The 16,269-nt window shown below is 43.3% G+C and overlaps 1 protein-coding gene across 2 annotated transcripts in view; it reads right to left on the bottom strand.

The window, feature by feature from the left end:
* LOC308281346 (arf-GAP with coiled-coil, ANK repeat and PH domain-containing protein 2-like) overlaps positions 1-16,269 on the bottom strand; it is a 112,167-nt gene that overhangs the window by 83,371 nt on the left and 12,527 nt on the right. For both annotated transcript variants that reach the window (XM_080721503.1, XM_080721504.1), the window contains exon 2: positions 5,815-5,872. In XM_080721503.1, coding sequence (XP_080577629.1) covers positions 5,815-5,872 — 58 coding nt within the window. The remainder of the gene's footprint in view (positions 1-5,814; positions 5,873-16,269) is intronic.

Raw genomic sequence — 16,269 nt, 5'->3', positions numbered from 1 at the left:
CTACCGAAGCTAGCAGAGGGCGAGGCCGCTGGAGGCCTAACCACGTGGCGAGAAGCAGCGCTGTGGCGTACAGCGCTGTCCGGCACACGAGGAGAGGTGTCTGGGAGGGTTCCGGCGGAGACCGTGGTGTGAAGGCCGTAGCCTGCGGCAGCGATCTCGCATCGTGCCTCGAGGGCTGGAACATCATACTGGAGGCATTCAGCACAGTTCACCCCCGTGGCCGGGGCCGGAGGGGACAGAGAGGCCAAGGCGTGTCCTACCCCCATGCAGACAATGCAGAACGGATGTGTATCTTCATTGGCGATGAGGCCTTTGCAGCTGGGAAGGCCGCACTTCTTCGGTACCCTAGCTAGCAGGTTGCTAACTGTAGGTCGACGAGCTGCCATCGTGAGCTAACCGAAGCTAAGCGAAGCTAAGCTAAGGCAGGGAGACACGTGGCAGAACGTACAGAGAAGAAGTAAAGACTCAAAGCGAAAGTGAAGAAAAGGACCGAACTGTTAGGAAGAATAGAATTAGAAACGTACAGGAGAATAATCTCTAAAGGCCAGTGGCCGACTTCCTAGTCAACGCTTAGGCTAAACTTTAAAGAAAATTATACTTATATGGCTGAGTTCGCGACACTAGTTGCAGGTAAGCAGAGGTGCGGAAGAGGAAGTTATGATAGCCCGCAGGGCTTTTATACACTCGGGGGCGGCGCCCTCGTTTGTGATTGACAGCCCTACCGACAAATGATATTTCTCGTACGGGAGCTTATGAGTTTTACTCTGTTGCAGCGCCAGATGGCGCTGGTTATCCCATAGGGGGACCTTGTCTGGAGGTATGACAATAAACAGTAGTTCTCAAACCTTGTTGTGCCAAGGACAGCCCAAAATGATATATATTGATCCATCTGAAAATGTTTTGTGCCAGGGACCCCAGAAGATTTGTGTTAAAAAAAGAAAAAGAAAAAAATATATATAATGTATAATAGCAGCTGTACAACCATGTACTGTAGATCTGCTATTTTGAATAGCCAATGCTAAAATTAAAATTATACAGATGCTTTGCCGGTTTTAATCAGTTATGGTTGATCTGAATGTATTGCATTGTCTGTGTCTATGTATGTCCTGTAAAATAGATAGATAAAAAAGAATAGGTTCATCTGAATCTCTTTAAGTTTCCCTGGCTGGTTGAATTAATAAAGATTATACACAAATAACTTGCAAGTGTGGCAATAAAAACATATTAAAGTGGTTATTTAGGAACATGAAAACCTCCTTTATATTCAGCATGCATAATCCCCATTCAACATTATGATCAGCAGTAGGCTTAATCAACTGTGATTGGACCAGAGCAGCCTGCACTGTGACAGTTACCGTAGGTATCTGTAAATCCACTGATATTGCCCAGTCTGTTCTGTTTTAATAACATCTCTGAGAAACAAATCCTTGGAAAAGAAGATTTAATATTGGCTTAATTAAGAGAGTGTTGTCTTAAGACCAGTAAGACTCCCTAATCGGGAGATAAGCGACCGTAGGTCACATGTATACACAAAGAGTAGGGAGCAGTGTCCCCAAAAAATGTGGACGGATCCATGTTGATGACATGAGTGTAGACATACTGTGTAGCGATTTGCGTGATTTTAGGGCAAAAATTGGAGGAGCAGTGTCCAAAAATGTGCTTTCAAAAATCGGCCTGAAGGTGGCGCTAGAAGAGGGCCATGTGAGAAATGAGGGGTGGGGTCTCCGCGCCGCCGAGGCGGACGAATAGGTACCGGCCCCGGCTCTCCCGGTCGCTCCTTGCCCAAGTTACGGCATTTTATGTGCGCTGCAGTGGCAGGGGGTCCTCCACTGGGGGCGCCACCACTTTTGCATCCGTTCTGGAGCACAAGGAGTCGGTGGTCCCCGGGAATTCCCCGTGAGCAGCCCCGTTGGGGTGGTCATTTGGTCATTTTTGCACATTTGGAAATGTTTTACATCTGGGGGTCCCCCAGGGACCTGGGGGTCCCTGGAGCTCCGGGGGTCCTTGGAGGTTTTAGTTTGGCAGGTAAGGAGTGTGTGTGCAAAATCTGGCATGGATCGGGGCAACGGTTGCGGAGATATGAGCAGGGCAAAAGTGTGACGTGTGACGTGTGACGGACTGACGTGTGACGGACTGACGCACGGACACCTGGTGGAGCTTTCTGTAGTAAATGCGACCTACGGTCGCAATTAAACAAGGCTCAGAGCAAACGTGTGCGTGCGTGCGTGCGTGTGTACATGCTGGTTTCTAAGAACTCTAACCTTTGTCACCCATTTCCTGTATTTTTATACCTCTCTCTCGCTCTCTCTCTCTCTCGCTCTCTCTCTCACACACACACACACACACACACACACACCTCCAGCCCTCCCAAACTCTCCAGTAGATTCTTCCTCTTGGTGCGAGGAGAGGAAGTGACATGCGGGCTGAGTCACATGTGGTATGAGGAGAAGGGTGGAACTCTGCTAGAGCAACAACAATGAACATTGACCCTCAGAGGAGCAGGAACCAGTAGTGATGTGACCTGCCTGCCGGCAGATCTCAGGTCTGTAGGGGACCGTTACAAGGACGGAGGGCGGGGTTTGGTATGCGACCTGAACATTGACTGTACTGTATATCCATTGTGTGTGTAATCGAGTGAACCTCTGCAAACAGTACACAGGGTAACACATTTAAGCAATGAATATTAAAAACTTTTCCATAACCTTTCCAAAGTATTGTACTCCATTTCCAGGCCTATATAGCAATCTAGTGCGATAATGAGGCTTATTCCAGTGTACTACCATCCAAGACAGACTCAAGCGAAGGCAACACGTGACAAAAATAACAAATCTACAAGCTATTGGGCTCAATGTAGCCTGACATTGACTCTCTGCTTTACAGCATGTCACACACTCACACTCCCCATCCCAATTGAGAAAAAGGGGACCACGGGCGCCCGCTGGCCTAATGGTCCAGGCGCATACCACTTGTGACAATAGGCATGGATGCCTGGCGGGGTTGCCGGTTCGATTCCCGATCCAGACGACCTTTGCCACGTGTCACTCCCCATCTCTTCCCCCATTTTCAGTCAGTCTACTGTCCTATCAATAAAGGCATAAAAGCCCAAAATAAATCTTTAAAAAAAAAGAGAAAACAAGGACTCCAATTTAAACAAGGCCAAAAGCTTTCTTGTAGTCTTTATCCTTTTAGTTGACCTTGTATCAGTGAACTGTACTGTCCTGTACCTTTTCCTATGCAAACCTCTAATAGTATTCAATCAATCTCTCTCCCCATTTCCTGTCAGCATACTGTCCTGTCAAATAAGGCATAAAAGCCCAAAAATAAATACTGTATATAAAAAAAAGAATCTACTGTACAAGCTAATATACGGGTGCAACATATTGTTAGATCTGTCTCGTATTTCACGTGGCTTTAGGCCTCTCTCATGCAGCTCTAACAGCGCAGCACAACATTTTACACAGTTAAGCCTCGTACACACTGAGGGCGAATTGGCGAATAGCGAATTAGCGTATTATTCGCCTTTTGTTTAAAACCTTATAAAGTCAATGGAAGCATCCACACCAAACGCGAATTTCGAAAAAGCGAAAAGGCGTCTGTTTTTTATTCGCCCTTGTGTCGAATTAAGCGAACGTTCAAAGGCGAATTCCTCTCTCTCTCTGTATCAAAGTAAGCTCACTCTACCCTATTTCAAGAGAGAGAGAGAGAATGGTGGAGGGACCTTCACGTTACATTGAGGCCGAGGGGAACAGTGTCGTTCTCCTTTTCCGTGTCTCATCTGCGTGGCTGCTTGGAAAAAGTAGCCTACTCGAATGTCTTACCGGTAAAAGCATGGTTTATGTGTTTGTTATTGTAGGCTACTTTATATCTGCAAAAAGACTAATGTTTAAAAATAAATCGCTGGGTATTAAATAGCCTACAATAGGATCCGAAATGAGTCGATTAGAAGGAAAGTACTGGAAATTCGACTCCAGTACAAATACCTACAAGTACAGGCTACTCAAGTAAATGTAGGCTACTTTTAGTTACTTTACACTGACTTTCTTTTTTTACAGACCGAAATCCTTTTATTTCCGAGAGACCCAACCATTTAATCATTATTAAAACCCTCTTTCATGCTCACTGCAGCCGTGCAGCGTGCGCTGTTAACTGATTGACAGGCAGAAGAAGGCTACCAAGGAATCTATAATATTAAGATCGAAACAAAAGCCAGAGATTAAAAGGAATACTTTTAGGCTATTTTCTAACTACAGAGAGGTAAGTCATGGTTTAACTTGTACGCGGTCGCGGCTGCTATCTCATCATCCTGGCAGCAGGCTACGCATCACGCATGCATTACGCACGCACCAATATCTTTTACCCCTGCTGTTAAACTGATCCTAGACCAGCATTATCATCTCACTGTTACACAGCCATTCATCTCGCTGCCTCACGGCTAACAGACCATGATCCTAGGTCAGGCCAGCCTAAACACAGCACACACGTTAAACAGAACTCCAGTAGCCTAGTTCGTTCCTTATAGCGCACGCCAGCGCGCGCACACACACACACATTGATTGATTGCTACAGTTTGCATAAAAAAGCAGAAAGTACACACACAATACGGGTCCTCTTGGGTCCTCTCGGGTAATACACATAATGATTGACAGCCCCGTATTCCGAGGGTGATGCGGCCATTCCGACCCGGCTATGATAAAACACTGACCGACCCTGTCTACTCTGCCCCGGCCGGAGCTGAGAGGGGAGGGGAACGGAGAACGCGTGTTGTCACTTGTCTCTTCTGTTCTTTTTCTTATTTAATAGGCTAACAACCACGGCCAGGTCTCATCATCCCTGTCTCCGTTCTCCTCTCTCCTTTCTCCTGTGGCTATGCAGGGCTGCAGGCAGATATCGCCCCCTCGTTTTTAGGCGAATTAAGCGTATATTATACGCATATTCGCGTCGCTTTTTGGTGTGTATGGAAAAGGGCGAATGGCGAATTCTTCGCCTTTTTGGTTCGCTTATTCACGTCGCTTTCGCTAATTCGCCGGTGTGGACAGAGCTTTACATTCATGTAATGTTAAACATGTTTTTGAGACATGTGTTCATGAACAAATTAAATAGACAAATATTTTCCAAAACTTAATTACATTTAATTAATTCCAAACCTTGTAAAAAAGCTTTTCTATTTTCAAAACAGTATGTTTTCAACTGCTTTTGTTTGAATATTTTGCATTTCAGTTGGTCCGGTGGTCGGGAATTGAACCAGGGACTTGCCGTCGGGCATTAGAGCCCATGCGGTTATTATGAGAAGGATTTAGAAATGCTGCCTAAAAGCTACGGGTCCAGCTGTCCACTCATCTGACTGTCAGAGACAGAGGTGTAACTTCGGTTTTGGCTATAATAATTAGCTTTTAACCACTTCAAATCCCTATTCTGGGTGGAACAGTCGCTGACAATAGCAGAGGGTAACACCCAGCGTAACAGCAGGTGGGCACTAGTCTCTGAGCCTCCTCCAGCTGTTTTCTCCCACCCGTAATGGCCCTATTTCTCCATAAGTGGCCATTAAGCGTACAACTCACCCTTACCTAAGTGACTCACCTGGTTTAAAAAAAGATCATTACAAATAAAAATAAGGTTCACTGTAGCAGGGATGGACATGTTGTCTGCAGTGGGTATAAAACCTGTGATTTTGTGGTGATTTTGTGGTTAAGAAACGTTAATAACCCATCTTTATCCAAGCCACCCTTCCTCCACATTGAGCAACAGCAGAGTGAAGCAACGTGTATTGGTCAGCAGTGTACCATGGTGTTACCAGAATTGGTGGTCACTACTCACTTTGTCAAGTTTGGACTCCAGCTCACCCACATCCCCCTCCACTTCCTCTATGGTGGCCCTGTGTGGACAGAAAGAAAGACTGAGTCAACTGAGGTCTTTTCCATTATGAAATATGCCATTAAATAAAATGAAAGGTTGGTAAAAGATAACATTTAGTGGTAAACATACAACTTGTACACTGTATAGGGAAACCAAGACACACAGTACGTCTCATTACTCGTCTCTTTTAAACGGTTCTTTTAAATGAACGATGGGATCCGGTTCACAGTCGTTCTGACTGACTGACCATCACCTCTAAAGAATAATTGTATTCAGTATTTACAATGTAGTATTATGAAGCAAGTACTTTTACAAACATTAATAATACACAACACTGAGGTCACTGTAATAATGAAGTATATAGTATAGAATAGAATATTCAACCATCAAAGTTGTAATTATAATGAATCATGAAAAGAAAGCACAGGGCAAGAACAAGGTCAGATAACATCATAAAAGAATAGTCACGATATCAAGCTGGATGTTATCTATGTTTTCAGGAGGACTTATTGCATGGATACAACCATCAGTCAAATAACACAAACATGTTCATTGAGTCTTTAGTCAAGTACATCAAAAGTAAAATGCCCTCGAGAGCAAGCTGCTTGGACATCTATTGAGAATGAGAATCAATGTAATAACAGCAGCATAGGTAAAGTATCTGACTGAGAACATATAGTGACAGAAAGAGGCAAGAGTTTAGCACACATGCTGTTCCTCATCTGTGATAGGAATCAATGAGAGGTTGAAGCATGTGGATGTGAAAGGATGAAGGGGAAGATAGTGCCTTTGGCTCCTGGACCGTTTGCTACAACACAACCATGCTCTTTAAGAGGGAAGGAGTGTGTGAGAGTGAGGGAGAATTAATCTGTATTTGATTCTATTTTCTATTATGTGTAACTAACGTGTGTGTGTGTGTGTGTGTGTGTGTGTGTGTGTGTGTGTGTGTGTGTGTGTGTGTGTGTGTGTGTGTGTGTGTGTGTGTGTGTGTGCGTGTTTGAATACGAGACACAGGGATTAAGAGGGTAACACCCAGGGTAACGGCAGGTGGGCACTAGTCTCTGAGCCGCCTCCAGCTGTTTTCTCCCACCCGTCTCGTCTCACGCTGACAGACTGCAACATCTGCCGGGGAAAAACAACATCCAGGCATCCAGACTAGGCTGGATGTCTTCCTCACTACAATGTGGACACAAACACATACTGCACGGTGCCGACAACAGAACTATAACTTTTGTATACAGTAGTATACCGTTACAGTAACACAAGTTACATTATGGTTCGGTATGTGATAGAGCAAAAAATAAATAAACTAAAAGCATTGAAGCAGTGGGCTCAAAGCTCTGGGCATTTTTACTCTATACATTTGGCTAACCAACAAGCATCCTGTGTCCAGCAGTGTGAGCCGCTAGAAATGTCAGGAGCTTCGAGCCAAGAGACATTCCAAATGACAGAAATGAGCCAGAAATGTGGCTCACAGGGGTTGTCTTGCACAGTATAATAAAACACAGTGCCATATTATTCAACGTTAAACAACAAAAATATGCCACAGCAAATCCTTAACATTGCTGGATGAAAAATAGCTGGCATGAGCAGTGGATAGTTATTCACACATTCCCACTTTAATAGATCTGTTCCATAAACATTTTCAAATTAAAGACCTCCAAATGCACCAACAATGTGGCCACGGACACCCATTTGAAAATATTTCTGCCAGTTACCACCATAAGAGAAGATTTGTCAACATCTGTCAAGATTTGTCAACATTTAAAAAAAGAGAGATCTATAAGCTCACAACACATGCACAAAAATAGGGCATAAGTAAAGGGGTCCTCATTTTTCTAGGGTCCCCAGACACCACTTTGAGAACCAGTGCCATAGATAATGTATATGACTGTACCACATTGAGTTGAATGTAACATAGTACTTGTATAGGGTTAGGGTAGTATGTAATGTTCATGAGAGAACTGAAGTGTCTAAACGAAAGCATGTGAGACTATGCATTTGGGGATGATGATGTATTTGGGACAAACATCTGTATGCTCGCATCCATCTCATCTGTAGGGAGACTGTTTTGCACTCTGTCTGTCCGTGTGTTCGTCCGTGCGTCCGTCCATCCGTTACCAGCCCGGTCGCAGCCAAACTGTGCACACACACTCCCTGGATGCCAATTCAGAACCTCTGCCCCACAGTTTTCACATGGGTCTGTTCTAGGGATGGTCCGATCAGGTTTTTTGGAACCGATCACGGAGCACCGATCACAAAAGTTTGATCACCCGATCCCGATCAATCACCGATCCGATCAAGTTATTATTTATATTTTCTAAATGTTAATGTTTTAACTTTAATTCATTCATTCACTCATGAATTCATTTATATATTTGCCTTATAGTTATTTACCAGCATTACTATGTATTTATTATCATAGCAGTAACTAATTATTCCTTCAGCACTGTGGAAATCAATACCCCAAAATGGCCTCAAGTGGGCATACTGAACGGCTGGTTGATCAGATGCACCGATCGGATCGGATCGGTTAATTTACCTTTTGATCTAAACCACCGATTATCGCCGATCACGCTTTGATCGGCCCGATCCGATCCATTGCCGATTGATCGGTAACATCTCTAGACTCTGTTCTAGTGCCACCATGAGGCCGATTTTTGTCAAACTCATTTTTTGACAGTACTCCTACAGCAAATAGACAGCATCACTACAGTCATGTGATCGACATGGATTCATCCGATTTTCCATATTCCTTCCTGGTTGGCCAAGAATTTGCACGCACATTTCCAATAGGCAGAGGAAGATATTTTCTTCAAATCAGTCTTATGACGGCGCTATAACAGGCAGGGCTCTATTATGATCCAGGTCTTATGCCTTATGCCTTAACTTCTTTGCCTTTTTTTTACTATTTTGAAAAACATTTTTAAATACTTCAAATGCTGATCTACATCTGCACGTTGTGAGCTTGCAGATCAGCTATTTGAAATATAAAAAAAATGTGTATATATAGTAAAAAAAGGCAAAGAAGTTAAGGCATAAGGCATAAGACCTGGATCATAATAGAGCCCGCAGAGTCTTGTTGTTACCTAGAACTCCACTGATCAGTGTAAAACTTTGTATGCGCACTCCCTAGTCCCTAGAGGTCAAGGCAAACCTTGGCCCTGCATTTTTCACATCTGCTTTTTATAACACCACCAGGAGGCCGACTTATGTAAAACGTATTTTTGGATATTACTCCTTCAGATTTGATCCAAAAATCACACACATCAGTACACAAAGTTGGCAGGATTGGTCTGTTTTGAACAAAATGCCTCAAATCATGAATGCAGCTTGCTCTTTCCGTGAAACTTTGCACGCACATTCCCACTAGGTCAAGAAACAAATGCCACCTTTTCACATTGGCGCCAATGTGAAAACCTTTTCACATTGGCGCCACCAGCAGGTCGACTTTTGCAAAAGACTTTTTTGGAACAAAATCAAGCATGCAGCCTTCGATTGCCATGAAAGTCCCAAGAAGACATGTCACCCTTTTCACATTGGCCTATTATAGCGCCACCAGGAGGCCAGAATAATCTTCCTGACCTGGCGGAGACCCGACTGCTTCTAGTTTAACTCTGCTCTGGTTGCCTCTCTCTCTCTCTCTCTCCCCCCCCCCCCCCCCCCCCTCTCCTCTCCCCGCACACAGGCTTGAGGCTTCATTTTTTGATTAGTTATTTCATGCATGGACTTCATGGATTTCATGCATGGACTTCATGGATTTCATGCATGGAATTACAGAACTCCTTGATGCAACATTACATTAACATAATACAATAACTAATCAAATATTGAAGGTCTACCCATTCATTAGAAGGACAACAGTAACCAGAGGCAGGGATGTGTTTGCAATGAAATGAATATCAAAATCTAATATTGAACTTAAGAACTGCCCGAGGTGCACAGTCGGCACACACAAAAGCCTAAGTAGACAAGAAAAGAGGAAAATTACCCCAGAGGTGTTTTAAAGTGGAATTCCCATTTACTGTAAGTTAAAGCAGTTATTCAGTGAATGATCTCTTAGTTACGCCAACATTGTTGTATAGTTTCATAATGCTGAATAGAACAACACTTTGGTTCAAAGAACAAATCATGCTAGGTAAATGAGACACTTTCATTCCCACTCCAGCTGCGGGAAAAATGTTATGAAAATAAACCAAGGTAGGGAGTTGGGATAGATTGATTGAATACTTTTCAAGTCAGAAATGTAAACAACACATTTACAGAACACAATAGACCAGCACTTATTTACACAAGACAGTGAGACACCGACATGGAACTAGATTACATGGTGTATTAATGGCTTTACATACCAGTGGGAAAGGGGCTTATGACAGAAAGACAGACAGACAGTTGTAGATGTTCCACAAACTGCAGCTCTCTAGCGTGCCTCAATGGAGTAGTGAATGGTACAAGCGGTGAGTATGTTTGTTTTCCTTTGGAAGAGGGAGGGGCTGCACATGTGTTGTCTCACTGTGTGGGCTGACTTGTGGAGTAGCACTGAGAATATTACACACACACACACTATATGGAATGAATCTATAATTGTTTTTGGAGCGGTGAAAGCGCTCCCAATAGACAGGTATGTCTGTGGCTGGCTGGCTATGTGGCTGGCTGGCTGGGTATGTCTGTAGCCTGGCAATACCTTGAGTGGCCACACAAGTTAAAGGAGGGGCGCTGTTGTGCAGGCACACACACACACACGCACACGCACACCACACACACACACACACACACACACACACACACACACACACACACACACACACACACACACAGAGATTCACCGCTCCACTTCCAACCGAGGTTTGATTTTTTATAATGAACAAAGACCCTCAATACAGGTCAATACAACATGTGCCGAATCATTTATTAAACTCATAATATATACAGTATTACAGTACAATAACAGCGCTCGTCCTGCGCTGTCCCTTTCATTGCACATGAGGCCCTGGTTTATACAGTACCATGCCTGTCTGTGTGCACTGTGAAAGTGTACATTATAATTATGTTCGTAAATGCCATTAAGTCAGAATCTTATTACAGACACTGGTCTTGCACAATTAAAGTGAGACAGTGAGTCACAATCTCTCCACTGCACAGTGCTTAGTGTCTGTGCTTCATCAGCAAAGGAACGATGCTGACTTCAGCAAGCAACTGAAGATTTCAATCTCATTCCAGGAAGACAACGTAAGCTTGCCAGGCTGTGCAATATGGACACAAAATATCATGATATGTCTTGACCATATTATACATGTACCTTGATAATTATATTGTGATAATATTGTGGGTGTTTTCACAAATTATTTACACAATGTGATTTTTAAATGAATAAAAATCAACAGTAATGCAAATAATAGAACAGTAAGGTCACCAGCACTCCCAAAAGTCTGTGCACGGCCCTAAAAGGTATGGATCTAGCAGCTGCCAGAGATGAGCACCAAGCTCTGCGTTTCTCCTTCCTGGTTCACACTTTTGGGTGTGACGTGCATGAGATAGAGGAGTTAGCCAAGGCCATAACAATCACATGAACCCTAGCATCCTTATTCTGGGCATGTCATAGTAGCAGACAGAGCATCGCGGGTTCGAGTCCCACTCTCTGCGATCTTTGCTGCATGTCTCTCGTCATCTTGCTCTCAATGTTTCATGTCCATCTCCAGTTCTCCACTGTACACTATCAATGCAGAAAATCCACAAAAATCTACCAGTATTTAAAAAGGTAGGTGGCTAATATTTGGCTAAAATATCAGATCTACAATCTTACACTGTCATGCTTTGTTTCATGCTTTGTTTCTGCCATTTTACATACAGTAGGGTGATAGCTTCTGAGAACTCAGATGAGCTCAAATAAGACTTCAGTTCACATCTCTCTCACTCCCACCCACATTATGTATCAGTTAGAAACACTGTTAATCTGCTGCTGTGCGTCAGCAGTGGAAAAGCAACTGTGGTTCGGCAATAACAGATATAAAATCTGCGAAATTATGCACTTTGCAGGCATAGTGTGTGCACGACGATATCTCAAAAATATTCTTATATATTGCACATGTCTAAAGTAAGCCACGTAACACTCTAACCATTGTGAAGAAGCTAACGGTGATCGTTGTAAAGAAATTAGCTGTCTGTACAAAATTGTCACTGCAAAAACAGTGCTATTCTTAGCTTAGGGTGCTTCTCAAGTGACAATGACCTGAATGGCCTGGCCTTTGAAAGGACAAGGATATCTAGAGTTGTTCAAGAGCACGTGCTAAACTAAACCAGTGTTCCTCAACCCCAGTCCAAGCCTTATAGCCGGGGATCCAGTCTCTCACAATGGGAGAGGACCTGTGATGTTCTTTCCTTTCCTGTGTAGTGGAGTCAATGGGACAGTGAATATACAAATGGCCATAACTTTTTTTCGCGATGTTTCCGGCAGAGCAGGCCTCTCATTCTGTGGACCTTAACAACCAAACTAATAGATAAAACAGAAATAAAAAGTGCGGCAGAACATCACAGGTTAAATCCTATTCCTAGAGCTTTTGGGCTTGTGGATCCCCGACTATTAGGAACCCTCCTAAACTGGGACTGGTTTGGTTAACTGCACAGTGTGGTTGAGTGCAATTAGTCCAACGCCATTCACTACCTGGTGGAACAGAAAGCTTGCAATAGATTGGTTCACCGGAGCTGGGAACCACTGAACACAACAGTGGAAAGAATAACAATAACAAATAGTACAGGTAGAGTGAATCCTCACAGTTGACAGCAGGATAGTAGATGAACACCAAAGAGAATGACACAAACAAATGACAGTTGCAGCCTGGCAGAAGAACAGAAGGAAGAGCAAGGCCAGACATCACCTCCCTTTTTCAGTTAGAAAAAGTAGTTGCTGGCTGGGGAATCCAAATAACAAAATGCAGGTGACTTGGAACCGAGCCGACCTCTGAATACAGTTCTACTTTCCCTCCCTGGCTGATGGCTGTGAGATGTACAACGTCCTCGTCAAGTGGTGGCTAAGCTTGGAGGAGCGCAGATGACGATAATGCTTTTCTTACATCACGTTTACTAAAAGGAATAGAAACCCCAGTGATCTTTCTCTCTTTTCTCTGTACTAATTTTTATCTTATTTCTTGTTTTATTGAATCTGGTGTGCAACCGTCCTGGGGATTGAGGGTGGGGGGAGGGGGGATAGGGGTCGGGTTTTGGTCTCTCTCATAATGATGTACTCAGATATCTACATGTGATGATGTTTTTTTTATTGAGATTGTCTACCTGCCTCTGGGCTATTTCTATGTGAAAATATAATAAAAAGATTTGAAAAGAAACCCCAGTGATCAGCCCAGAGCCCACTTTAAGGGTGCAATAGTTAATCAAACTATTCAATTTAATCGAATGGCTATAATAAAGAAATTATTATAATTTAATCCCATTTTGCCCATGTCATTTTAGGCGAATATTTTCAAATTAAAGTTAATGTACATAGCCAATCTACAAGCTTGCATCGTGTTGTGAGCTTTAGATAGGGCATAAGTGGTTAATCAATGTGTTGAGTGAAATCAAATAGAACACTGGTAGAAACTGGGCGAATGGTTCTCTGTTCTTTTTTGGACCAAGCTGCACACAAAGTAAATATATTTTATGAATCACATAGACTCCTGGCAGGATACAGGATTATCTACAAATTATCTGGAGGACTTCTATAATTTTCATATTTCTATATTATTAGATGTCACTTTTGATTCAGGGTCAGTTATCAATGCGAGGATGTCACCTTTGATTCAGGGTCAGTTATCAATACGATGACAATCCAAGTTCAAAAGTAGTACAAGCTTCAATTGCTGGATCACCAATATTACAAGTAACCACCAACAGCAAGGCCATGCAATGTCAAAGGCTTAATAACGGGACAGTCTGTTGGAACAGTGGTAGGTCTTGGATCAGCCTTCCTGAACAGACTTAGGCCTAAGCTAACAGACGGACACAAAGAAATGTAAGGAGGATTATAATGGAGCAAGACCTAATAATACAGTATACAAACAAATAAAGCAAGCTGCTCAACATTTAAACAAGAGCCGTCAAATATATAATGAAGTGATTTTAAAATACATATTCAATTAGTAGGCATGGCTACTGCTCATTGTTCTATAATGTCAATTCAACCAAAGGAGTGTGCGCTGGCGTGTCTTCTACACAGGACGGAATAATTCAGGCATTTTGGTCAAGGGCCACAAGTCTGAAACACTTCCGCATGACGGTAACATCACTGACGTAACATTTGTATCTTTATTTTAGCCTTTTGCCAACCAGCCTGGAGGGGCGTCCATACCTGTCAGGTAGGCTGCATGAGTCAATAATTCAAGTTTGACACTTTGACATTCCATTCAAGTAGAACTATCAGAATGTGTACCTGAGGTGTCAGTTTATAGCTGTCATTGTCAACCTGTCCAAAGTTCAAACTCTTAAGCCAGCTCTCCACCACGCCGATATCGGCCTGAAAGCATCTCCTGCCGACATGCTGACGGCAGGAGACACTTGCCACGAATAACGCAAGTTGAATGTCATTTCTGAGGTCAATTGACATAACACTAAACTGTACTTATATTCATTTAAATTAGTCACATAAGTCACGCCTGCAAAATAAAGAAAGTGCAGACCGGTGGAGTGCTCCAGTATTTTTATTTGGGTAGTCTCTCCTGAAGTGCCCACAGGTATTATTTTCTCTGATTAATTGAAATGACTCTTTCAATGAGTGTTATATTGGAGGGATAAACATTGTATTGTATACCGACTGTAACTGAATAGGGATGTTCTACATGTCCAATGTGGGAACTAAATTGTGTGGACTCACTGCTATAAGTAAATAGAGGCAACCTGCCCTCCACATACTATAGAGATTCGCCCTGGCGATGTCAGCTGAACGGTTAACCCAATTCTCAAAGGATCAGTCAATTCTCAGGTCTTTCTGTCCGCCTGCGTCTAGCCATGAGAACATGACTGGTCTCCGCTAAATCTGCTAACTGAGGCCTGCTGGGTTGTGGACTTGGGAAAGTGCTGACAAGAGGATAAGAGGAGAATAAGAAGAAGAGAGAGAGAGAGATCTGGCAGTGTGGAAATCTGGGCCGTTTGCCGCGTAGAGATGACCTTGGAGCATATCCAGTAAGTCTGAATAATGAGCAGGAAGTGGGAGAGAGAGAGACTGTACATGATGAAAAGAGGGAGAGAAGTGGAAGAAGGTTTACAGTTTGCATCTGAAAACAACACATCCCTATAATAAATCATGAAAACAAGACAGCAAGTTAGCACATGCACACACACACGCGCACGCACGCCACGCACGCACGCACAGAGGAAGAGAGAAAGGAATCACACTAATGAGCAAAAGAGCTTCAGGGAAGCAGTGGCAGTCCTCAGCCCAGGAACTCTCTGACACCAACCGGCTGCTGCGTCACTACGCTGGTTAACCCTTTGAGCTCTCTGACTAGTTTACTTGAGAAGCAGGAAGCCAACTAACTGCCTTGCACAATGGCACTTGCCCTTAAGGCAGTGGTTCTCAACCTGTGGGTCGGGACCCCCAGGGGGGTCCCCAAATTATTTTGGGGGGTCCCCAGATGATTAACTTAATGTGTAACACTGTTTTCTCTCTCTATTCAAACCAACATGAAGTTTGAGTGTATAGAGGGTATCTGCACATTTCTAAAATGACAATTTAAGGACTTGTATACCTCTAAAATAACAAATTAGCCAACACTGGCCAAATTAGAGGCAGAAATTGTGTTGGTAGGCGTTGTGAGCATGTAGATCTGCTATTTTCACAATAGAACCATGTTATACAAAATGCAATGCCTCAACTCTATAATTTCTAAAATCTTGATCTCACCACGAACAGAACTTATCACCTAAACGTCAGCCAAGGGCAGCCTTACTTCACCATACACACCAAGGTCCTTCATTCAAGCACTGGAGTTATCCACCCACCTTGGTATGTAACCATTCCAACTCTCTTATCGTGCAGTATGAAAGCTGATATTCACAGCGAGAAAGCAGCTTTGATTCTCTCTGCCGTTTAGACGAAAACATAAGATACTGCAGTCGTTTCCACAATGTCAGCTGCACAATTAGAGAGGCATGAAGGAAGTGTGCTTTCAACTTTCTGTTGATTCAATAAAATATCAAAAGCATAGCTCACTTTTTCTCTGACCTGGATCTAGGGGCAACGGTTTGCTGTAGAAGCTGTTGGAGAGGATGATGGGGGGGAAGGGGGTGAGAACTTTTGGAAAGGGAAGAGAGGGAGAAAGCCGCGCTGAACGGTGCTGCAAACTGCAAATCATTTCATGCTCCTTTGCCAGTCAGTACTCAGTACAGCTTTTCCTATACCTCTTTTGAGAGGACAGAAACATTCAT

This window comes from Nannobrachium achirus (genome assembly GCF_963921795.1).
Source record: "Nannobrachium achirus genome assembly, chromosome: 1".
Classification (NCBI taxonomy): domain Eukaryota; kingdom Metazoa; phylum Chordata; class Actinopteri; order Myctophiformes; family Myctophidae; genus Nannobrachium; species Nannobrachium achirus.
The sequence above is the reverse complement of the archived record's forward strand: the minus strand, read 5'-3'. Positions and strand labels throughout refer to the sequence as shown.